This window comes from Lissotriton helveticus, chromosome 5_1, assembly GCF_964261635.1.
Source record: "Lissotriton helveticus chromosome 5_1, aLisHel1.1, whole genome shotgun sequence".
Lineage (NCBI taxonomy): Eukaryota > Metazoa > Chordata > Amphibia > Caudata > Salamandridae > Lissotriton > Lissotriton helveticus.
This window is the reverse complement of record NC_136065.1, coordinates 1,348,391,363-1,348,416,683: the sequence shown is the minus strand read 5'-3', so window position 1 is coordinate 1,348,416,683 and position 25,321 is coordinate 1,348,391,363. Positions and strand designations below refer to the sequence as shown.

Here is a 25,321-nt window from a genome sequence, read left to right as displayed (position 1 = left end):
CACTCACAGCAGGGGGCAGCAGATCGTGCTTCCCTCAAAGATACCAGATACAGCATTCAGGGTGCACAGACATAATATCGACTCCAAAATATCGACTGGAAAGAATATCGAGTTTTAAATATCGTTTGGAGAAAATATCGACTAGACAGAATATCGACAGTCAAAATATCGTTTTTAAGGTAAGTGAAGTAATATCGACTGTAAATAATATAGACAGTGAAAATATCCAAGTATATAATCTAGATAGTAAAAAATATAGTTTTTTCAATAATATTTAATTATTTATAGTGTTTTTATGTTATAATATATGTGAAAAGTGTCATTTTTTTTAATAATTATTTTTAATTAATAATTTTTTTTAATTATTGTGTAATTTTATTCTGTAGCGGGTTGTGGGTTTATAGGGGAATAGGGTGGGAAGTAATTTAATTATAATAAATTAAATATGTAAATTTATTAATTGGTAGTAATAATTAATTAATTGGTAATTAAATAATATATGTTAATTATTTACAATTTAATTGGTAATTAATTTAATTTAATTGATTAATTGCTAATTATGTTAAATTAAAGGGGTATTTTTAGGGTTCAGGGTCAGTTTTCAGTTTTTGGGCAAAGGGGTATTTTTAGGGTTCAGGGTCAGTTTTCAGTTTTTGGGTAAAGGGGTATTTTTAGAGTTCAGGGTCAGTTTTCAGTTTTTGGGCAAAGGGGTATTTTTAGGGTTCAGGGTCAGTTTTCAGTTTTTGGGTAAAGGGGTATTTTTAGGGTTCAGGGTCAGTTTTCAGTTTTTGGGTAAAGGGGTATTTTTAGGGTTCAGGGTCAGTTTTCAGTTTTTGGGTAAAGGGGTATTTTTAGGGTTCAGGGTCAGTTTTCAGTTTTTGGGTAAAGGGGTATTTTTAGGGTTCAGGGTCAGTTTTTGGGTAAAGGGGTATTTTTAGGGTTCAGGGTCAGTTTTCAGTTTTTGGGCAAAGGGGTATTTTTAGGGTTCAGGGTCAGTTTTCAGTTTTTGGGTAAAGGGGTATTTTTAGGGTTCAGGGTCAGTTTTCAGTTTTTGGGTAAAGGGGTATTTTTAGGGTTCAGGGTCAGTTTTCAGTTTTTGGGTAAAGGGGTATTTTTAGGGTTCAGGGTCAGTTTGGGGTTTTTGGGGTACATATACAATATTGCCTATTATTTAATTAAATTTTGTTACTATATATATATGTTTTAAGAAATATGATGAAAAAAAAATATTTTTTTACTTTCATTAATTATTTAATTATTAAAAGTTATTTTAAGTATTGTTAATTATATTTTAGTAATTAATTTTTTATATTAATGTAATTAAACATTGTTTTTAGTAAAGTCGATATTTTTAACAACGATATTTTTGTAAACGATATTTTGTACTCGATATTTTTGTACTTACCTGTTTGTAGATAGAAACTCGATATTTTGTACTCGATATTTTCTCAACGATATTTTGGGTAGTCGATATTCTTTCAGTCGATATTCTTTCAGTGATCCAGCATTCAGGGAGCAGTACTGCAAGATTCCCTCACTGAGACCAGATACAAAGCTTTCCTCACTGAGACCAGATACAGCATTCAGGGAGCAGCACTGCAAGCTTCCCTCACTGAGACCAGATACAGCATTCAGGGAGCAGCACTACAAGCTTCCCTCATAGACACCAGATACAACATTCAGGAAGCAGCACTGTACTCTTCCTACACTGAGACCAGATACAAAGCTTTCCTCACAGAGACCAGATGCAGCATTCAGAGAGCAGCGCTGCAAGCTTCACTCACAGAGACAAGATACAACATTCAGGGAACCGCCCTACGGTTTCTCTCATAGACACCAGATACAACATTAAGGAAGCAGCACTGCACTCTTCCTACACTGAGACCAGATACAAAGCTTTCCTCACTGAGACCAGATACAGCATTCAGAGCGCACCACTGCAAGCTTCCCTCACTGAGACCAGATACAGCATTCAGGGAGCAGCACTGTACTCTTCCTACACTGAGACCAGATACAAAGCTTTCCTCACAGAGACCAGATACAGCATTCAGGGAGCAGTGCCTGCAAGCTTCCCTCACTGAGACCAGATACAAAGCTTTCCTCACAGACCCAGATACAGCATTCAGGGAGCAGCACTGCAAGCTTCCTTCATAGAGACCAGATACAGCATTAATGAAGCAGCACTGCAAGCTTCCTTCATAGAGACCAGATACAGCATTTAGGGAGCAGCGCTGCAAGCTTCTCTCACTGAGACCAGATACAGCATTCAGGGAGCAGCGTTGCAAGCTTCCCTCACTGAGACCAGATACAGCATTCAGGGAGCAGCGCTGCAAGCTTCCTTCATAGAGACCAGATACAGCATTCAGGGAGCAGCACTGCAAGCCTCCCTCACTGAGACTAGATACAACATTCAGGGAGCAGCGCTGCAAGCTTCCATCACTGAGACCAGATACAGCATTCAGGGAGCAGCGCTGCAAGCTTCCATCACTGAGACCAGATACAGCATTCAGGGAGCAGCACTGCAAGCTTCCTTCATAGAGACCAGACACAGCATTCAGGGAGCAGCACTGCAAGGTTCCTTCATAGAGACCAGATACAGCATTCAGGGAGCAGTACTGCAAGCTTCCCTCGCTGAGACCAGATACAGCATTCAGGGAGCAGTGCTGCAAGCTTCCCTCGCTGAGACCAGATACAGCATTCAGGGAGCAGCACTGCAAGCTTCCCTCACTGAGACCAGATACAGCATTCAGGGAGCAGCGCTGCAAGCTTCCTTCATAGAGACCAGATACAGCATTCAGGGAGCAGCACTGCAAGCTTCCCTCGCTGAGATCAGATACAGCATTCAGGGAGCAGCACTGCAAGCTTCCTTCATAGAGACCAGATACAGCATTTAGGGAGCAGCGCTGCAAGCTTCTCTCACTGAAACCAGATACAGCATTCAGGGAGCAGCGCTGCAAGCTTCCATCACTGAGACCAGATACAGCATTCAGGGAGCAGCACTGCAAGGTTCCTTCATAAAAGACCAGATACAGCATTCAGGGAGCAGTACTGCAAGCTTCCCTCGCTGAGACCAGATACAGCATTCAGGGAGCAGTGCTGCAAGCTTCCCTCGCTGAGACCAGATACAGCATTCAGGGAGCAGCACTGCAAGCTTCCCTCACTGAGACCAGATACAGCATTCAGGGAGCAGCGCTGCAAGCTTCCTTCATAGAGACCAGATACAGCATTAAGGGAGCAGCACTGCAAGCTTCCCTCGCTGAGATCAGATACAGCATTCAGGGAGCAGCACTGCAAGCTTCCCTCGCTGAGACGAGATACAACATTCAGGGAACCGCCCTACGGTTTCTCTCATAGACACCAGATACAACATTAAGGAAGCAGCACTGCACTCTTCCTACACTGAGATCAGATACAAAGCTTCCCTCACTGAGACCAGATACAGCATTCAGGGAGCAGCTTTGCAAGCTTCCCTCACTGAGACCAGATACAGCATTAATGAAGCAGCACTGCAAGCTTCCTTCATAGAGACCAGATACAGCATTTAGGGAGCAGAGCTGCAAGCTTCTCTCACTGAGACCAGATACAGCATTCAGGGAGCACCACTGCAAGCTTCCCTCACTGAGACCAGATACAGCATTCAGGGAGCAGCACTGTACTCTTCCTACACTGAGACCAGATACAAAGCTTTCCTCACAGAGACCAGATACAGCATTCAGGGAGCAGTGCCTGCAAGCTTCCCTCACTGAGACCAGATACAAAGCTTTCCTCACAGAGACCAGATACAGCATTCAGGGAGCAGCACTGCAAGCTTCCTTCATAGAGACCAGATACAGCATTAATGAAGCAGCACTGCAAGCTTCCTTCATAGAGACCAGATACAGCATTTAGGGAGCAGCGCTGCAAGCTTCTCTCACTGAGACCAGATACAGCATTCAGGGAGCAGCGTTGCAAGCTTCCCTCACTGAGACCAGATACAGCATTCAGGGAGCAGCGCTGCAAGCTTCCTTCATAGAGACCAGATACAACATTCAGGGAGCAGCACTGCAAGCCTCCCTCACTGAGACCAGATACAACATTCAGGGAGCAGCGCTGCAAGCTTCCATCACTGAGACCAGATACAGCATTCAGGGAGCAGCGCTGCAAGCTTCCATCACTGAGACCAGATACAGCATTCAGGGAGCAGCACTGCAAGCTTCCTTCATAGAGACCAGACACAGCATTCAGGGAGCAGCACTGCAAGCTTCCCTCGCTGAGACCAGATACAGCATTCAGGGAGCAGTGCTGCAAGGTTCCTTCATAGAGACCAGATACAGCATTCAGGGAGCAGTACTGCAAGCTTCCCTCGCTGAGACCAGATACAGCATTCAGGGAGCAGTGCTGCAAGCTTCCCTCGCTGAGACCAGATACAGCATTCAGGGAGCAGCACTGCAAGCTTCCCTCACTGAGACCAGATACAGCATTCAGGGAGCAGCGCTGCAAGCTTCCTTCATAGAGACCAGATACAGCATTCAGGGAGCAGCACTGCATGCTTCCCTCGCTGAGATCAGATACAGCATTCAGGGAGCAGCACTGCAAGCTTCCTTCATAGAGACCAGATACAGCATTTAGGGAGCAGCGCTGCAAGCTTCTCTCACTGAAACCAGATACAGCATTTAGGGAGCAGCGCTGCAAGCTTCCATCACTGAGAACAGATACAGCATTCAGGGAGCAGCACTGCAAGGTTCCTTCATAGAGACCAAATACAGCATTCAGGGAGCAGTACTGCAAGCTTCCCTCGCTGAGACCAGATACAGCATTCAGGGAGCAGTGCTGCAAGCTTCCCTCGCTGAGACCAGATACAGCATTCAGGGAGCAGCACTGCAAGCTTCCCTCACTGAGACCAGATACAGCATTCAGGGAGCAGCGCTGCAAGCTTCCTTCATAGAGACCAGATACAGCATTCAGGGAGCAGCACTGCAAGCTTCCCTCGCTGAGATCAGATACAGCATTCAGGGAGCAGCACTGCAAGCTTCCCTCGCTGAGACGAGATACAACATTCAGGGAAACGCCCTACGGTTTCTCTCATAGACACCAGATACAACATTAAGGAAGCAGCACTGCACTCTTCCTACACTGAGATCAGATACAAAGCTTCCCTCACTGAGACCAGATACAGCATTCAGGGAGCAGCGTTGCAAGCTTCCCTCACTGAGACCAGATACAGCATTAATGAAGCAGCACTGCAAGCTTCCTTCATAGAGACCAGATACAGCATTTAGGGAGCAGCGCTGCAAGCTTCTCTCACTGAGACCAGATACAGCATTCAGGGAGCAGCGTTGCAAGCTTCCCTCACTGAGACCAGATACAGCATTCAGGGAGCAGCGCTGCAAGCTTCCTTCATAGAGACCAGATACAGCATTCAGGGAGCAGCACTGCAAGCCTCCCTCACTGAGACCAGATACAACATTCAGGGAGCAGCACTGCAAGCTTCCCTCACTGAGACCAGATACAGCATTCAGGGAGCAGCGCTGCAAGCTTACATCACTGAGACCAGATACAGCATTCAGGGAGCAGCACTGCAAGCTTCCTTCATAGAGACCAGACACAGCATTCAGGGAGCAGCACTGCAAGCTTCCCTCACTGAGACCAGATACAGCATTCAGGGAGCAGCACTGCAAGTTTCCTTCATAGATACCAGATACAGCATTCAGGGAGCAGCAATGCAAGCTTCCCTCACTGAGACCAGATACAGCATTCAGGGAGCAGCGCTGCAAGCTTTCCTCACTGAGACCAGATACAGCATTCAGAGCGCACCACTGCAAGCATCCTTCATAGAGACCAGATACAGCATTCAGGGAGCAGCACTGCAAGCTTCCCTCACTGAGACCAGATACAGCATTCAGGGAGCAGCACTGCAAGCTTCCCTCGCTGAGACCAGATACAGCATTCAGGGAGCAGCACTGCAAGCATCCTTCATAGAGACCAGATACAGCATTCAGGGAGCAGCGTTGCAAGCTTCCCTCACTGAGACCAGATACAGCATTCACGGAGCAGCGCTGCAAGCTTTCTTCATAGAGACCAGATACAGCATTCAGGGAGCAGCACTGCAAGCCTCCCTCACTGAGACCAGATACAGCATTCAGGGAGCAGCACTGCAAGCTTCCCTCACTGAGACCAGATACAGCATTCAGGGAGCAGCGCTGCAAGCTTTCCTCACTGAGACCAGATACAGCATTCAGAGCGCACCACTGCAAGCTTCCTTCATAGAGACCAGATACAGCATTCAGGGAGCAGCACTGCAAGCTTCCCTCACTGAGACCAGATACAGCATTCAGGGAGCAGCGCTGCAAGCTTTCCTCACTGAGACCAGATACAGCATTCAGAGCGCACCACTGCAAGCTTCCTTCATAGATACCAGATACAGCATTCAGGGAGCAGCACTGCAAGCTTACCTCATCGATACAGAGAAGGCACAGCTCTGCAAACACCTCTTACACACAAAAAAGTCACAGCACAGGCACAGGGTAATTGTCACTCACACAACAGAATGGGTGCAGTATAAGCATCATTAGGGCAAAAACACTCAGTACAGAAAGGCAGGCATATCCCCAAAGCACATAAACAGATGTGCAAACCCGGAGAAAGTCTAAATATTTCCTAGTAAGGTTCTCATTACAAGCCTCGTTGTGAGGCCTTGTGCTTGCCTTTCCCCTCTGCCCCCCTCCCCGTACCTACCAATACCAGAGGAACTGGTAACAGAAAGCCAGAGTTACCGGTAAATCCACAGAGAGAAGTTAACTGGGATTACAAAGGGGACCCAGAGAATCCCCTCAGAAATGAGCAATTGCTGAGAGAATCGTTATTATAATTCTAGGTTTATTAGTGTTTGTGCCCCTTCCTCCTCCTCTGAATGAATGAATGAATTCTTCTTCCAGGTTCAGTTTAATTTAAGGGTTTTCTGAAGCACCATTTTTAGTGACAAAGCAACAACTTGCAGATTCAATGGCCTCTGGGTCCTGTTCATCTATTTTATTGTTTCTATGAGGTTTATGGATTATTCTGAAATAGTTTTGCGTATCCAGTCCGGTAAGGCCAGTGATGTCATTAGAATAATCGAAAGTTCTGTTACTTTCCTTTAACTTTGTACAATGGAGGCCAACACAGATGCATTGATATACTCAACGTACTTTGCTAATATTTATTCTACTCATTTTATAGATAATCATTCTCTTTTTTTTACATTTGCCCCTTTTGTGATTGACTCACACTCGGGTTACGAGTCACCTCCTATAGCGATTCCTTGTACATTGTCAGGGCGATTTAGCTTGTTATGGGTGTACTTTGTAAGTCAGCTTTATTGGACAAAGTGTTCTAATTTAGCCCTGGAAAGGGCGTTCAGTTCTTTCTAGCAAAAAAAGAGGCAGGAGGGGATCACTCACATGGCTGTTGGAGACTGTGTGGCCAGGCAGCTTTAGCTCAGATTGTTGCTACCACTTACTTGAATGATGTTACTCTTGGCAAACCATGGCTTTACCTCACTCTGCGTACTTTTGCTTTACAACGAAAATAGGTGAACACTTCTTCGTGCGTGCTTTAATAGAGTATCATGTTACTCTACAGATAATAGTGCGTGTAGACAAACTCACTACATCGTTTTGAGAGCTTTCCCTCGTAAATCTTTCTAATTGTAAGGTAAAGCAAGGTTATAAATACTAACAAATGCTGGCCGATATAGTTATAGCATCTAATATATACAATTCAAATTTTCAGAACTCTAAAAAAAACAGTGATCCGCTTTTGATTTATATTTTTAGCACGGATAGTGTAATACGGTTTCTTGGCTGGATTTTTGTGCTGGCGCAGAATTCCTTCCAGGCCTGACAGGAGAACAAGAAATCATATGATGGTGTGGAAGAAAGACAGGACTAAAGTTATGTAAAAGCCATTAGAAGGGCTGCAGACTTTTGTACGGCAGAAAGGGAAATGCAGGAAACATATGGCACGTCCCTTACCCCTTTGAGGACATCCTCCATGTAATCCCGGAACTGCATGAAAAGGTTGATCTTCCAGCTGGTGTTCGAGTTTACGGAGTTGACCTGGAAAGAGAAGCAGACAGAGGTCAGAGCAGTCCTGACGAAAGCATGGGTTAGGTGATCAGTGAGGTAAGGCGCCAGAGGAGCACCGCTGGGAGCACTGATGCTCCTAGACGCAGAAGGGCTGAGCAGCCAACCTGGGAGCCCCTATGCAAGGAGGAACGGGCCCATGAAAACCTACTCATTATTATTATTATTGAACTTTGTATGCGTTGAATGATCAGCCTAGTGGCAGCTGGCAGGGAACGAGGGTGGTGGGGGTGGCGTTGCAGGGTGGGGAACACATTTTTTAAAAAAAACACTTCCCTTATCATGCCCGCCCCGCCGTCTCTCCAACATTGTCTCGCTGCTTCTCTTCCTGGTGAGTCCAAGAAGCACACTGGCTCCCCTAAGCCAATCACAACGTTGCAATGCAGCATTTTGATTGGTCTGAGCGTGGTGGTTCAGAGCTCAGATGGAAGCCTGTGCATGTTCTCCAGCCAGGCTGCGTATTACAGCCCGGTGGAGAACATGCTAAGTGTGCATGTCTGTTTGGATGGTCCAAGGCAGCCGGCCAAACTGTCATGAGCACTTAAGTGCATGAACCACTCCCCCCCTGTGACACCAGCCCCGCCCACCCTAACCCAGCCCTGTAGCTTTGAAAAATAAAATGATAAAAATAAAATTATAATAACCATGTTATTATCATTTTCTTTTTCCTTTTTCCTGCTCTGAGAGCAGTGGGGTGACGCTCGTCCGCCCAAAAATTGACACAACCCCGAAGCAAAACCTGGGCCTCAATTTACACTTTTTTTTAACTCTGTCACAAAGAAATTGGTAAAAAGGAGAAACGGGGCAGTAAATCCATGTTGCTTAGTTGATTGCAAATTCTGTATTTTAAAATATCTTATGGGGTTAAGGCACCTGCTGCAGAGATCTTTGTGTACCCAGTAAATCTAAGGGTTTAATAATAATGGTAAGATAACTCTGGAGGTTTATGCACTTGCTGGAGAGATCTGTGTTTTGTCTGGTCTCAGCTTTTGAATCAAAGTAGCATGGAGAGTTAATATGTCTCCTGCAAAACACATCATGTAACATGCAGATAACAGATTTGTATTCTATGTAGATGGTAAGTGGTTTACAGCTTTTTAGTCAGAGATCCTTTAGTTACTTGCAATTTATAAATTGTAATCCTTGTAATATAGCACAGTGAGCTACGAATGACATGTGACTCCTACACCTTGTAACCCTCACTGTCTTATGTAACACATCCTGTAAATGTATTTACACAAGTATCATTTATTGATTTATTGTAAATATATAATGTGTACGTGTGATGTAAAGCACTCCAACACCCTGCATTGGGATGAGCAGCTCTGTAAAAGGAATACAACAAAATGGGAAACAACCTTTACAACGCAACTTTTACAAAGCACTACCATTACAACAAAACTTTTACAACGCAACATCCATTACATGGCATGCCATTACAACGCAACCATTACAACGCATGACACTACAACACATACCACTACAATGCATGTCATTACAACGCATACCATTACAACGCATAACATTACAACGCATAGTACCCTTACACTTTCCAACACTTACCCTACTGTTGCACCCCCTGGAGTTACAATAGTAATTTTTACCCCTACACTATCCAACACTTACCCTACTGTTGCACCCACCTGGAGTTAGAATAGTAATTTTTACCCCTACACTATCCAACACTTACCCTACTGTTGCACCCCCCTGGAGTTAGAATAGTAATTTTTACCCATACACTATCTAATACTTACCACACATGCAATGTAATGTTATGCGTTGTAATGGTATGCGTTGTGAAGGTAGTATGCGTTGTAATGGAATGCGTTGTAAAGGTAGTTTTAAAAAAATCGTTGTAATGGCATGCGTTGTAATGGAATGCGTTGTAATGGATGTTGTGTTGTAAAAAATGTGTTGTAAATGTATGCGTTGTAAAAGTATGTGTTGTAGCATCATATATCCCAACAAAATAGTGATATTTAAATTGTTCTTTGTGTAAATACTGTGTAAATACTGGGACAGACCAATACATCTGGCATTTTTACAGTGCATGCATGTCTAACATATACAGGGACTAAAAAAAGTCAAAAGCACGCCTCCCTTAAGTACTTGAGAAGTAATAACAAGCTGTGTGCCTTTGTTCCCCCTCCATTGGATTTGCATCTAGGTGTGAGGCTTCAGATATCTCTCAGCCAGGATACTCAGATGTAACTAAGTTGAAACACACCTTTTCGGCCTATTGATGCACCTTCAGAAACAAAAGAGTAGCTGCAAACTCGTGGATTTTGCATGGTCAAAGTCTGGGGAGAATAGCTATGAGCTGGAAATCTAGCCAGAGCACCAGACACGGCTCTGTGGAAGAGAGATGTACCATAGTCTGGCGCAGACGGCGCGGCCATCCATTTTGAGAGAATGAGGGGCTCCCTCTGGGGAAAGACAGAATGTGGGTGCCCACGGCCCCTAGCATGCCTGCCACCTGACGCTTATGCGCCAAGACGGCCTTATCAGCAGACCCATACCTTCGATGGCGGCTGAATACACTCACAGGCCTATCCGAGGGGATAAACGAGGACTCGACGCTCACGGTTAATTTCCCTGGGTTGTTTATTGTTCATTCTCACCTGCTCAGGTTACCGTGGCGCAGCTCCAGCCCGCCCATGAAAGAGCTCGCATGCTCTGCTGAATGTTAACAGTACTTTGTAGTTGACAACACATGTTTATGCAAATAAAGTAATACAATTGGTTTAAAACATTGTTTAAATATTATTACCTTTGTGTTGAGAGCTACTCTGCGCAGACAGCCGGGCAAAGGTCATGGGAGACGATAACGGGGTTCCTAAAATTCACAATGCAGTAAAAAAACACAAAAAAACGAAAGATTCCAAAGTAGTTAATTCACAGACACCGTACTGTATGTAGAGGGGCACTACCGAAGATTTCACGTTGTTGGCGGGAATGAGTCAGCATGGGGGTGGGAGGCATAGGACTCAGGTAGTGGAAGGTGTTTGAAATCGGCTTGCTCCTTGATGAGGTGAGTTTTCAGTTTCTTCCTGAATTGTAGGAGGATTGGTACTGTTCTGATTTTAAATTCCGTTTGAGGGGGCATAGGCAGACAAGACTTGCTTTCTTGTTTGCTTCTTCCTTTTGCTGATTAGGCTCTAATCTGGCAATGTCAGACCTGCTCATCTGGCATTGACCGGTATTGTTAGTAGTTAGCTAGGTAGGTAGGCATGGTGCATGGTGGAATGGGACTTTTAAGTGATGCAGTTGAACTTCAATCAATCAGGTGACTGTAAAGCGCGACTACTCACCGATAAGGGTCTCAAGGCACTGGTGGGGGGGGGGGGGTTGGAGGGTGAGTTGGAGACTGCTGATTCGTCAAAAGGCACTGTGGTTAAATCATAGAGCCAGATCTTGAGATCCTTCCTGTATTGAGGCAGTGATGGTGATGTCTGAAGTGCAGAGGCAGGTTGTTCCAGGTCCTTGCTGCGAGGTAGGCGAAGGATCTTCCTCCTGCCGTCGTCTTGCGGATATGTGGGACGGCGGCCAGGGCCAGTTGGGCGGAGCGGAGGTCTCTGGTAGGTGCGTGGAATGCAAGGCGGGGGTTGAGGTATGCTGATCCGGCGTTGTGTAGGGCTTTGTAGGCGTGTGTCAGGAGCTTGAAGTGGATTCTTTTGTTGACTGAAAGGCATTGGAGGTCTCTCAGGTAGCCAGTGATGAGGCTGCAGAGGGGGGATATTTAAGATGAGTGTAGCTGAGGCATTCTGAATGTTCTGCAATTTCTTGAGACATTTTTAGAAAATGCCGGAGTAAAGTGCGTTTCCGTAGTCCAGTCTGCTGCTGATGAATGCGTGTTTGATCGTCTTTCTGGACTCAGCGGGGTTCCACTTGAAGATCTTTCGGAGTAAGCGTAGCGTTTGGAAGCAGAATGATGAGACGTGCAGAGCAGGAATTGGACAGAGAAATATCGTGGGACATAAATATCGCCGCGAAAATATTGTGGGGAAGAAATATCGACAACAAAAACATAGTTGACAAGAATATCGACTGGCAGGTAAGTAATATCGATTACTAAAATATTGTTGTAATAAATATAATTTACGAAAAAATATAGTTGACAAAAATATCAATTTATTAATAATGTTATGTATTTTAGTGTTTTTTATTAGAATTGTTTGTCATTTTATTATATGTTTAGTATTTTACTAGTTATTAATTTATTTTAAGATTAATTCTGCGTTTTTAGTTCCGTAGCGGGTTGTGGGTTTATAAGGGAATAGGGTGGGAAGTAATTTAATTATATACAATGTATTGAATAATTAATGTGTTAATTGATTAATTAATAATAGTTGAATAAATAGTTGTTCATTAATTTCAATTAGTCAATTAATAATTAATTATGTTAAATTAATTTTAGGTGTATGTTGTGGTGTTTATATGTGTAAATGGTGTGAAGGGTGATAAGTAATTAATTTTTTATTGAGCAATTATTAAATATTTTTAAATTAATTATCATTAATTAATTAGTAATTATTAATTGTAATTGTGTAATTATTTTTAGGTGTGTGTTGTGAAGTTTATATGTGTAAATGGTGGTAAGTAATTAGTTCTTTTATTGATTAGTTAATAAATAATAATAATTTAATTTTGATTAATTAATTGGTGTTATTAAATGTAATTGTGTAATTAATTTTAGGTGTGTGTTGTGTGTCATTGGAGTGGGAATAGTAATTTTTACCCCTCCGCTATCCAGGGATTTCCCTACTGTTGCACTCACTGGAGTGGGAATAGTAATTTTTACCCTTACGCTATCCAACGCTTTCCCTACTGTTGCACTCACTGAAGTAGGAATAGTAATTTTTACCCCTCCGCTATCCAACGCTTTCCCTACTGTTGCACTCAATGGAGTCAGAATAGTAATATTTACCCCTCTGCCATACAGCGCTTTCCCTTCTGTTGCACTCACTGGAGTGGGAATAATAAATGTTACCCCTCCGCTACCCAGCGCTTTCCCTACTGTTGCACTCATTGGAGTGGAAATAGTAATTTTCACCCTTACGCTATCCAGCACTTTCCCTACTGTTGCACTCACTGGAGTGGCAATAGTTAATTTTACCCCTCCGCTATCCAGCGCTTTCCCTACTGTTGCACTCATTGGAGTGGGAATAATAATTTTTACCCCTACGCTATCCAACGCTTTCCCTACTGTTGCGCTCACTGGAGTGGGAATAGTAATTTTTACCCCTCGCTATCCAACGTTTTAACTACTAATGTTTTTATTTTGTTATTAAATGTATGTATTATTTATTTTAAATAGTTTAAAGTGTTAATTAAATATAGAATATTTTATTTTATTTAAAATTATTTATATATGTTTATTTAATTTTTATATACTTAAAAAAGTTCATAAATTAAATAAAGATAATAGTTAATAAAATGTATTTAAGTAAATATATGTATATGTACACTTTTTTGTGTTTATATTTATTAAATTAAGTTTATTTGTTATAATTATTTAAAATATATTACATTTAAATAATTTTGTTAATAATAATAATATTATTTAATTTAAGTTCTGTAATTTTTCAAGTCGATATTTTTTACATCTATATTTTTGACATTGATATTTTTTAGTCAATATTATTGTACTTACCTGTTTATGTATAGGGAGTTGATATTTTTGTAATCGATATTTGTACATCTATATTTTTTTCATCAATATTTTTCACATCGATAATTAAACATGGAACCGATGAGACAGCATTGATCTGGCGGTTCATGGTGAGTGAGGAGTCCAGGATGATGCTGAGGTTTCGTGCATGGTCTGTGGGTGTGGGGGGGATCCCAGATCTGCAGACGACCAGAAGTCGTTCCAGCTGGAGGGGGTGGAGCCCCGGACGAGGACTTTCGTCTTCTCTGAGTTTAGCTTCATGCAGCTCTCCTTCATCCAGGTGGCAACAGCCTTCATCCGTGGAAGTTGTTCTTGGTGACTGTGGGTTTGTTGGTGAGTGACAGGATCAGCTGGGTGTTGTTGGCGTGCGAGATGATGTTGAGTCCATGGTTCCTGACAATAGCTGCGAGCGGGGACATGTAGATGTTGAAGAGAGTGGGGCTCAGGGAGGCGCCCTGTGGCACGCCGCAGCCCACCTCTGTAGTTTCCGAGTGGAACGGTGGTAGTCTGGCTCTCCATTCCAGGGCTTTGTCGCAGATGCCGGCGTCATGGACTCTTGTGCATAAGGTGCAGAGGGTGACAGTGTCGAAGGCAGCCGAGAGGCCCAGGAGGATGTGGGCTGCAGTTTCACCTCGGTCGAGGAAGGTGCGGACATTGTCTGTGGTAGCGAGGAGGGCGGTCTCTGTGCTGTTGTTGCAGATTGGGAGAGTTCCAGGATGTGGCTCGCTTCAATGAACTCAGAAAGTTTGGCTTTGATGGCTTTCTCGATGATCTTAGCTGGGAAGGGGAGATGGGGTCTCGTTTCACTGGGTGCGGTGGTTGCGAGTGGGATGAGAGGGTCTTGGGTGTCGAGGCTGTTAAAGCTGTCATAGAGCTCCTTAATCTTGCAGTGGAAGAAGGTGCTGAGGTTGTTACAAAGGTCTTGGGAGAGTAGGATGTCTGCGGTCTCTGTGTTACGTTTGGTGAATTCTTTGACCACGGCAAAAAGTTCTTTGCTATTGAATGCATAGGCGTTGATCTTTTCTTGTAGGACGGCTTTCTTTTTTGTGCTAATGAGGTGGTAGTGTGCGGTGACAGTGGTTTTGAAGACTGAGTGGTCTTCCGGGGTCTTGCTGCTCCTCCGTATCTTCTCGAGCTGTCTACACGTGTGTCTGGACTCATGAAGGGTGGAAGAGAACCAGCTGGCTATTTGGGAGTGTCACTTGCCTGTCACTTTCTTGAGAGAAGCCAGTGTGTCGGCACAGTTGGAGATCCATCGGTGGAAGTTGTGTGCTGAAGTATTGGCGTCCGCGGAAGTCAGAGGCAGGGTTTTGCTGAGGGAGGTGGTCAGCTGTTCTTCAGCGACTTTGTTCCAACTTCTCCGAGGGTAGCGATGGGCATAGTGGAGTATGGTGTTTTTGTTGAAGGAGAGTGGACACAGTAGTGGTTGGTCCAAAGCAGCCCAGTGGGGTGGCTGAAGTTTTTGTTGTCAATGACGGACAAGATGGGGTCGAGCGTGTGTCCTGATGAGTCAGTTGGGGAGGTGACCCTTTGTTTGAGTCCAACGATGGCGAGGTTCTTCAACAGGCATGATGTATTCTTGTTGTTGGGGTTGTCCAGGTGAAAGTTGAGGTAGCAGAGGAGCATGTAGCATAAAGAGGCGAGAGCTTGGGGAGCAATGAAGTCGATGATAGAGTCGCTGAAGGGTGGACCACCCTTTATTGCCCCACACACTCTGTTGTCCATGTTGTCTTCCCCACCCTCCATTGCAAAGAACCCCACACTACCCTCCACCAGTAATAACAAAAAAGCTCTATGGAACAGACACTATTGGCCAGGTGATAGGGCTTTTTTTGTCAGCTCTCCCACAGTATTGACTCGCTTCCATGGGCCTCCCACTGTGCCCTCCCTCCAGCATTAATAATAGATCTATTATGCAGCCAGTGCTGACTGCATCTTAGAACTTTGTTTGCTAAACTTTAAGGCATGCTTCACAGCACTGCTGTAGAACATGGCTAAACATTGACAAAGCCAATAGCTCTTGTCTTGGAGGTGAGAACAATGCTTGTTTAACTATGCGATAAATGCCGCTATTTAGCAGTTAGGACACATGTGAAACTTCTATATGGATTACTAATGAATATATGTCTATTTGGACTGTGTAATACAATACACTTTTGTTATTGATTTTATATGTTTTGTGAAAGAAAGATGATGATAAGAGCAATAATGAGTTGCCTACGATTACTTCTTACGAAAATCTTTATGAGTTCAGTAATTGAGATAATGGTAGAGAATAACTCTCAGGTAATAATAACATATGAGCAGTGATGCTTAGGACTAGCTCATAAAAATATTATAGGATATTGATCCCCATTTGGGAACGCAGCGGTGGAAAGGCTCTTTCCTATCTCGCCCCCATGTACTGAAATAAGCTACTTCTTCCTGTGCGTTCATGCCCAAATTACTGTAAATTTAGGAAACAACTCAAAGCCCAATTATTTTAATCTCTCTGATCGACTCCTGTTTTTGCTCCGCAACAGCGCTGAGATGCCGTATGGTGAATTGTGCGCTATACAGCCGCGGGCCGTGGAGGGAGTTACGGTGGGGCAGGGAGGCGGGGAGGGAGAGGGGCAGGGTGGAGAGGGCTAAAGACCGGCATATGGATAATTACATGTAAGTAAACAATTTGAATAATAAAACGAATTTCGTAGCGCGCACTGCATCGCAAATTATATCTGTCATGGTCATCATATTAATTGACATTCGGAAGTTCTCATTTGATAGCTTGCCCTTTAGCAATTTTTTTCGTCCAGGCTTACTTAGACCAAGTACAATTTGCTTATCTTAATGCCAAGACCTTCATGAAGGCCTTACAATCTATGTTAAATATCCGAATTGGTCTACCATTTTTCTTTATAGGAGGATCCTTGTCAGATTTTGTGATCAGAATAGTGAACATGCCCTATCCAGATAGAACGATGGAGAAACAACAGGAAGCGTTTAAATAGTTTTGGTTCACCCTGTTAACTAAAGATTAAATAGAAGAAGAGCAGCAGCCGTCTAGCCCCAAAGTCTCCTGTCTCTTCAGTAAGTTGGTCTGTGTTGTCCTGTTTGAGTTATAGGGACCTTCTGGTATGTCTTTAGTGTTCTTGTATAAATTTGGAATGTCAAAAATGTTTCTTCAGCTCAGTTAAAGAGGGGTGGATTACAGATGGCCACAATTGTTGATTTAACTCATTACTCCACATATTTTAGAGACTTAGGGCCTGATTTAGAGTTCGGTGAGGGTTACTCGGTAACAAATATGACAGCTATCCCATCATCCGTATTACAAGTGCATTATATCCAATGACACTTGAAATATGGCATTCAGAATATCCGTCACATTTGTGATGGAGTAACCCTTTAGCCGAATTCTAAATCAGTCCCTTAAGTCTTGCTTTTGTTATGTCTGTTCTTCATTGAGACAACTTTGGTGTTGTCTTTTCAGATTTAAAGAACGTTTTCAATCATTTACACTCCCTTCACTCTACCCCTGTGAAACTCTGATTATTGCATTTTTGTTAGGCAAATAGGGTTGTTCTCCCTCCAAATAATATGAACAGGATATTCTCCATGGGTTACTCGTCCAGCTCATCAACCTTTGTTCATTCAAAGCTCTCAGATCCTCGACATCCTTTCTTCCTTGGAAACCAAGCAGACAGACTTGCTCCCCATAATGTCATTTGTAGTTTTACTCCATCTAATTATGAAATTTATTTAAATTAAGGAAATGGCAGTTACAAATCCTATGATTTTGCACCTTTCCCATGCTCTCAAGAAATGCTATATTTCTTTCTCTGGGTCCGCTCGTTGTGGTAACTTGTCACATGAAGCCCTGTTTTTCCTTCTATTTGTAGTGTGTGCAGGGTGGAAGCTGAAAGCACAGTCCTGCAGCACAAGCTTTATCTCATGCCTTGACCAGCGGCACTACGCATTGAAACTCTTTTTGTCACTACTCGAGTTGCAGGCATGTCACTAATGCAGAAAGCAGTCATTACTCCACCCTTCAGCATAATACAGATCTCTAGACAAACAATAGACACCTCACACTGCAGTGGAAAATCTCGCATCCCCTCCAAGCTCAAATTCCTACCTGAGACAAGTGTCAGAATGTCCACCTACGTGACACCTGAGGCTGTCAAAGATTGATGTGTGGTATGTTCTGAATATCTAGTGTGAGAAAACCAAGGTTAGTCACACCACACCAGCTTTTTTTGTGGAATTCCAGTAGTCTGTCAGGGGAGTGCAACATGGTTCCATGGGACTGCATCCCTGCCACATTGAAAGACAACCAGTGACTACATAATTGATCTGCATTATTATTAATTTTGTAGAAATCTATCATACATACATATACTACAACTCTGACATTTATGGGCATGGAAGATGCATGTGTGTTTTTTAGAGTGAGCCTGGCTAAACAGCAACAGAGCGCCACTATCCTTCTCAATGCAAATAACTGACTAATATCCACCACTCAAATTACTTTCATATTTCACTATACTAATTCACCACTAATCCTTTATGGCTTACAGAGTAGCGTGCTCCTCACCGAAAAAGCACTTTGACGCCTCGTCAGGGATAGTATTATTAATCCAATTACAATTATATGGATGATCACAGAAGCCCACCAGGGTGGAAGATAAACCATCAACCACAAAGGGTAATGTTTCTAACTAGATCTCTTACAAAAAGAGAATCTTCCAAAAGATGCCTCATAAATGAAGGCAAATATTACATTGAGAGAAACCATTCCTGTCTTTCAGTGCCCGTATTCCATACTAAGATAAAGAAGGGCAAAAACAATTATAAAAACAATATTTATGTATGATTCACAATTTCCCTGGACATGTTTTAGTTTTTCACAAAATTATGAAATATATAAAAAGCATCACTTGACCACAAAAGGTATTTTATTTTCTGAAGTATACTCCCATTAAACAATGTCATTAAATGTTTTAAAATGTATGCTTTTTTCACCATGTTTTTCAACAGGTTTTCTGCTGCAACTTTATGTGCGTTTTCAGATGAAAAAGAAAAGTGAAGTTAACGTTTTTCTACACTTCACTGCTTGTGTGTGTTTTTATGTTGCCATTTGGTTTAATATGCAATTGAAAAATACATATAAAAAGATTTTAATTATTCAAATAAGAGAAAAGTAACATGCCCATCTCTAACTTCAGTCATAAATCTTGAGTTTCACACCTCTGTAATTTAAATAAAATCAATAGCACATTAGATTACCTTTTGAAAAACCTCATTTATGGCTGACATATATTGACAATAGGGCATGGGTGCAAATTCGGGATGGTAAGAGAAAAAATTCAGGACAGAGGATCAAAATTCAGGACAGAAGGTCAAAATTCAGGAAAAAAGGTAAGTTTTACAGACACATCAGAGGAAGTTGCGCAATAGTATAAAAGTACGTAAATAGACACCCAATTAAGTACAAGTCAAAATAATCTATTTATATGTCCAGTCTGATATTTTGTTTACAACTCAAGGTCCTGAGCAGGCATGTTTGGTGAGAGAAGTGGTCAGGAAGATCTGCTCGGATAGACTTTATTACTAGCATCTCATATCTGAAAGCCTTTGTGAGATGTAATGCGGCACACATAGGTGAACTAAAGGGAGGACTGCTCTGATGAACCCACTATAGGGAACGCATTATGGGTGTTTCAGCAAGTGAAACTTAAAATATGGAATCTGACTTTGCTTATGGGGACTTCGCAGAGAGTTGCACAAGCTGACGGCAGTCACAAAGGTGCTTTTCCCTGCAGCTTTCCTAAAGAATGCACTGTCAATACACTATTACATAGTTTATTTTTGACGCCTTGCCTATTGTTACAAACACAATGTACATCTCAAGCACAGCTCACGGTACTATGAGACGCTCCCTAAAATCTTACCCCTAAAACAAAACATGCAATCATTTACAATTACTATCGTAACATTCAAGTAGCAGGTGAGTATCACTCAAAATGTCATCTATGAATTCTTTCATCCATCAGTCAGTCTTTCACCATTCATTCTGTCCTTCCATCTGTGTGCCCATCCATATCCAAAGCTTTTCAACCATTTGAACACCTATCCATCATCTATCCTTCCATCCATCATTTCACTCATCCATCCACCCTTTCACCCAATCCATCCTTTCACTCATCCATCCACTCTTCCACCCATCCATCCATTCACTCATCCATCCATCCAGCCATTTACCCTTTCACCCAAGCCATCCTTTCACTCATCCATCCACTCTTCCACCCATCCATCCATTCACTCATCCATCCAATCTTTTACCCTTTCACCCATCCAGCCATCCTTTCACTTACTTATCCATCCACCCAGTCACTCATCCATCCACCCATTCACCCTTTCACTCATCCATCCATCCTTTCTTGCAGCTCTCCACCCTCCCTTTCACTCATTTATGCATCCGTTCACTCTTCCATCTTTACATTCTTCTTTTCACCCATCCATGCACCCATTCATCCATCCATTCTGTCAATCATTCACCCATACTATCATTCATCCATCCATCCATTATCCCTTTGTCTCTCCATTCCCCTTTCACTTAGCCACCCATCCTTCACCCATCCACCCACCCCTCCAGTTGCAGACAGAAGAGGCCCATCAAGAACTTCACCCACGCTGTAGTTCCTAAAGCAAAGGGTGGGGTGGGGTGGGGTGGGATGTGGTGGGGGTTCATTATGCCCCTGCACATAGCCAATCTGAAAACTTTGAAGTCATGATGCACAGTGCCAGGGCACAAGGTGACTGTAACATGGTGTTGTTTCCAGGGCTTTAAGTGGGATGAAAAAATTGGGGGTCTCTCCAAGGGGCGTGTCTGATGTAATTAAGGGTTTGGCTTAAAACACCTCAACTTAAAATATATGCTGAGCATAATGTGCCACCCAACTGGTATTTTGCTGTTTCTATCATTGCATTCAGTAACATTAGACATAGGACAAGCCAGGACTATTGGCTTTGTCAATGGATGTTAGTTGCATAAAATAAATAAAAAAGCAGCAACTCTTCGTTTTATATAATAATAAAAATGCTTCAGCTCTGAAATGATGAGACTGTGTAAGAACTATAACCTCTTCTTTTTAACTTCGTACATTTGTTTTGTACATTTTTCCACCTAACCCTAACAGAATACCCTGCCCTGGACCACAGCAGGAGGAGGCCACCACATGATGTAAGAGCCTAAACGGGTCCATTGTCATTCTGTATGTGGCAATCAGTCGCATACAGAATGACAATGGGCGGGGTGGGGCTGCTCTTATGCTCCCAAGATGAGCGCGAGTGGGCCCCATCAGGGAGCTGAGGCCTCTCACAGGGGAACAGCTATGTTCCCTGCAAGGCCCAAATTACGGACAAAAGGCGTCCGTAAAAAGGATCCTCACAGACAACGGACCTGAGGTCTAAATTACGGACAGTACATGGAATTTACGAACGGTTGGTCACCCTAATTGACAAGGCTTAACTCGTTGTTGCCTCCCAAATGCATGAATACAAGGAAAAGTACTGCAAAGGTGTGGAGGCTGAATGCAGTAAATAGAACTTCCACTGGAACCCCCATCGCACCTCATCCTGACAATTATCCATAGCTTCAGCCTACTTTCCAATCACTGATCCACTTCCGGCTTTCCAAGACACCGTCTTTAAAACACAAAGCTACTTTGGTTCTCTTGCAACTCAGCCCAAACATATCCCCTTTAGCGCCAGTCTTAATCCTATATCACTGGACCCAGTCTGTAATTTTGCATCAGCCTACATGTACAAACCTACCTTCAGCCTTAACACATTATGTTAACAACTCTACTCCTCCATCCTTGCACACCAATTCCTACACACCAACAGACTCATACCATTTGCACAAAAGCCAACCTATTGTCGTTTGACACTCCCATTAATAAACATACTTACCAACATTCACTTCAAACTGTCTACCACACACAGACCTACCTACCCATAGCCCTTTAGACCTTCCCTCCTACTCGCACTCCAATGTACTTCAGTCATATTACAACCACTTCCAAACAAAAACTGGCCTCTGGCCCCTCCTTAAAAATAAACCAAAAATCTTCGTACCTCTTTGCAGCCGGGGTTGTCAGCCAGCTCGTAGTTGCTGGCGTGCAGGGGCTGCCCGGCATTTACTGGATTTAGGTTCACCTTGTCCCCAACTACCACCTGGAGAGGAAGACAAAAAAGAGTCAGTCAGGAGAAATTCTGAAACATATCTCAATTTGATACTCGCCCCTAAGTATAACTCGAGCTTTTCATCAAACCTTGCCTTTCAGTCAGAGAGTGTGCTCTCAGGCTGTGTGGAATAGCACAGAGTTGCCAGTTGTAAGGAAAATACACAAAAACGAAATCTCATGCATTGAAGAGAACTATTATCTCTTTGATAGGATGGCTTTAAATCTCATCTCAGAATCAAGTCACAGTTAGAGTTTGGGGATATTCAAGTTCTCGTACATTCACCCCACTCCATTGCAAATGCCTTGATTATAAGGCCAAATGCCTTGAAAGAAGGATGCATGCATGTTCAAGGAGGGTCTATGCATAATATCAGAGACCTCTCTGCTTCTTTTCTTCTGTACCACATAATGCCTGCTTTAGTCACGTTTTCTTTACTCACCATAATATTGAAATTGTTTGCTTTTGTCTGAGAAGAAAGAAGAGAATAAGGTATAGTCTACAGAGTGGTTGTTTTCTTGGTAAAGTTTATATTTCCTTTTCGTCTTGTTCCACCTCTTTTGTTGGACATCGCCCCAAGCACCCAGAGAAGTATAGGAGTCATTAGAAATCCTGGGATGTTAGGGTCTTTGTACAGCCTTTCTTGGATGCCTGTTCATTAAAAGGCACTTTTCTATAACTGTGGTTCAAGGAATTTTGTCACTATGGATGAAATTATGCTTTTTCCCTTATTTCCATTACAGGATCATCATATGTGTTCATAGGGCCAATCTGCCACTGTCTGTTCTGTGACTGCGGCAAACACAGAGTCTTACCCCTTAAACCGCCCTGCTGCTGTTGTCGGTACTCACATTGTCTCCATTGCTCCGCAGCTTCCAGAAGGGCTGGATGAAGAGCCAAGAGCCCTCATTGCCCGTTGCATCGAGGGTCACTCGCATAGCGTTCTTCTCTAGCAAAGCTGGGAGCCTCTTGTTCACTGTTAGGTACTTGTTGCTCTTCATGTGAAGCAGCTGTAGAGAACACAGGAAGAGAGGTGGACCAGTTACACAAATAAACATATTTACTTTCTCAATCCGATCTGATGAGACAAGGCCCTAACAAGGTGTGTGAAAAACACCCACAACTCTCCTTTTGAGGGGCATTGAAGAGAGGTTGTGTCTGGACACCACTAGCCTAGCTTTGTACTTGTTCCTACAATATTGTTCAGAAAACCTCAACCTGAATTTGAAACTTATTTGTCCCAGTCTTACAAAACTATTCAGTGTTGTGATAGCTGTTGTAAACCTTTTCCCTGTATTACACTGACCAATGCTGAAAAAAAGAAATACTAAATCATCTGTGTTAGCGACAACTGGCTATTCCAGGAAATGTTGTGCTTCTATTGGATGATTATTTTATATCTACTCAATTTTTCCAAAAGTTTTCTTATGTAAGACTTTTGTTAAAAAGGGATCATAACTGTTAAGACAGATATATATCAGCGAGTTGATGTTAACAAATAACTCATACAATCTTACATCTCTCATACATTCAGACGAGAATCGTATGTAATGTGTTTATGATGTTGACTAATTATCTGCATGAAATACACTTTTCATTGGGAAACATTTGTATAATCTGTATTTCATATACAATTGTCAAGCCTAGATAAATCCATACAGTTTGTGTCTACTGAGCAAAGCGAGTCTTTTTAAGTGGTACACATATATTATTTATAACAAAATTATATTTCATGCAATCTCTCTGTTATTTGGTTTTTTTCTCTAACAGATTTTTTGTGTGGTTTCCAGCTAGAGACACTCTTGATAATGTCTTGGTGAGCTGACAACCATGCTCTCAGAATTCAAGACACCCGACCTCTCTGTCAGGAACTTGTGTAATATTTTCCCTCCTACTATAACAGCTCCTTGCTGAATTTTCCTATTGTGATATTTACTAAGGAATGGAAGTATCAAAAAAGAGATTAACCTCAAAGTACAGAATGACAGAGCAAATTTGTCAGTTAAAGACTCAAATAATTTGTTAACGTAACTCTTTAAGTTTCAAAAGTAAGTTTATTGAAGAAACTCAATTAATCAACAAAACTTCGTACAAATAATCAATTAAGGAGAGATAAATAAATGAATAAATAGATGAAGGATACTGATAATGTATAGTTACATTGGAATGGACAAGAAAAACATATTGGAAGCTAAATAAATCGAAAGGGGGAGAAAGTATGGTTCTTATTAAACAGCAGCAAAGAACAAAAGGAAAGTGTAATGTTATCTCAATAAGATATCAGATACAGAATATTAAGATAGGATATTAAACAATTCTAGTACAAAATAAAGGGAGTCAAGGAGGCTTTGCAACTTCTTGGAGCGGTGGCTGGGGAGTAAAATATTAACATAACTCTTATGACTAACAATAGCTCATTTAGGGTCAAATCCAAGGTATATAATATTGGAAGAAGGTTATAATCAGTGTCTATCTAATTTCAGACATTAGGGTGCTAGAGTGCCAGATGGAGTGCCATGTTTGCTGCAGATTTACCCTCAGTCTTAACAGTAGGCCAAACCATGGCAGTATTGTCATGCCCAATTACACCATCCCTCAGCTCTAACCAGGAGACCTAAATGCAGGCTGACATCTACACCTCATAACACATATTATATTTTGCCCCTAAATACATGCCTAAAACATCTTCATAGGCCATCAAAATGGAATTTGTTAAATGCCTTTTCAGAATAAAATTACATCTTCAAATCATGCATTCTTTAAAGTACCCATCTCAAACAATTTACAAAACACCTCGTCATTATTAAACTGTTCTTTTCCATGTGAACTAATGCTAGAGAGGAAAGATCCACTTTTTCTTCAAGGCTACTCATCAAACTTTGCCAATGGATCTGCCTAGAACATTTCTGACAAATGAACCAGCTTCAATGCTTTCACTACCTTCAGATTCAGGAGACCAAAGGGTCCCAAAGTCATTTTGGGTCAGTGCCACTTATCTAATTTCGTGATACATTCTCAACCCAACGTTTCCCCTCTATAATAAAGCTAATACTCACTGCACCTGATTCTTCATATTTTTTCCAATTTGTAGAAAATGGTCTATGTCTACGGGCATATAAAAACAGAATACATTGAAACTGAATTTTCATGATACGTTGTTTTTCCCAGCAAAATTTAAATTAACAGCAAGTGACAAACAAGTCAATGTGTAAATGCTGTTTATCTAACCATCTGACTTACTTTTCACAACAGAAAGCTGCAGGTTTTTTAAAAGCATGTATTCTTGGAGCTAAAATGATGTCTTTACAAAACATTACCA

The 25,321-nt window shown here is 42.3% G+C and overlaps 1 protein-coding gene across 1 annotated transcript in view; it reads right to left on the bottom strand.

Annotated features, from left to right (window-relative positions):
• ITPR3 (inositol 1,4,5-trisphosphate receptor type 3) overlaps positions 1 to 25,321 on the bottom strand; it is a 568,454-nt gene that overhangs the window by 326,193 nt on the left and 216,940 nt on the right. The window contains exons 5-7 of the mRNA XM_078644240.1: positions 22,854 to 23,012; positions 21,895 to 21,993; positions 7,992 to 8,075 (exon numbers count right to left, since the gene is read on the bottom strand). Coding sequence (XP_078500366.1) covers positions 7,992 to 8,075; positions 21,895 to 21,993; positions 22,854 to 23,012 — 342 coding nt within the window. The remainder of the gene's footprint in view (positions 1 to 7,991; positions 8,076 to 21,894; positions 21,994 to 22,853; positions 23,013 to 25,321) is intronic.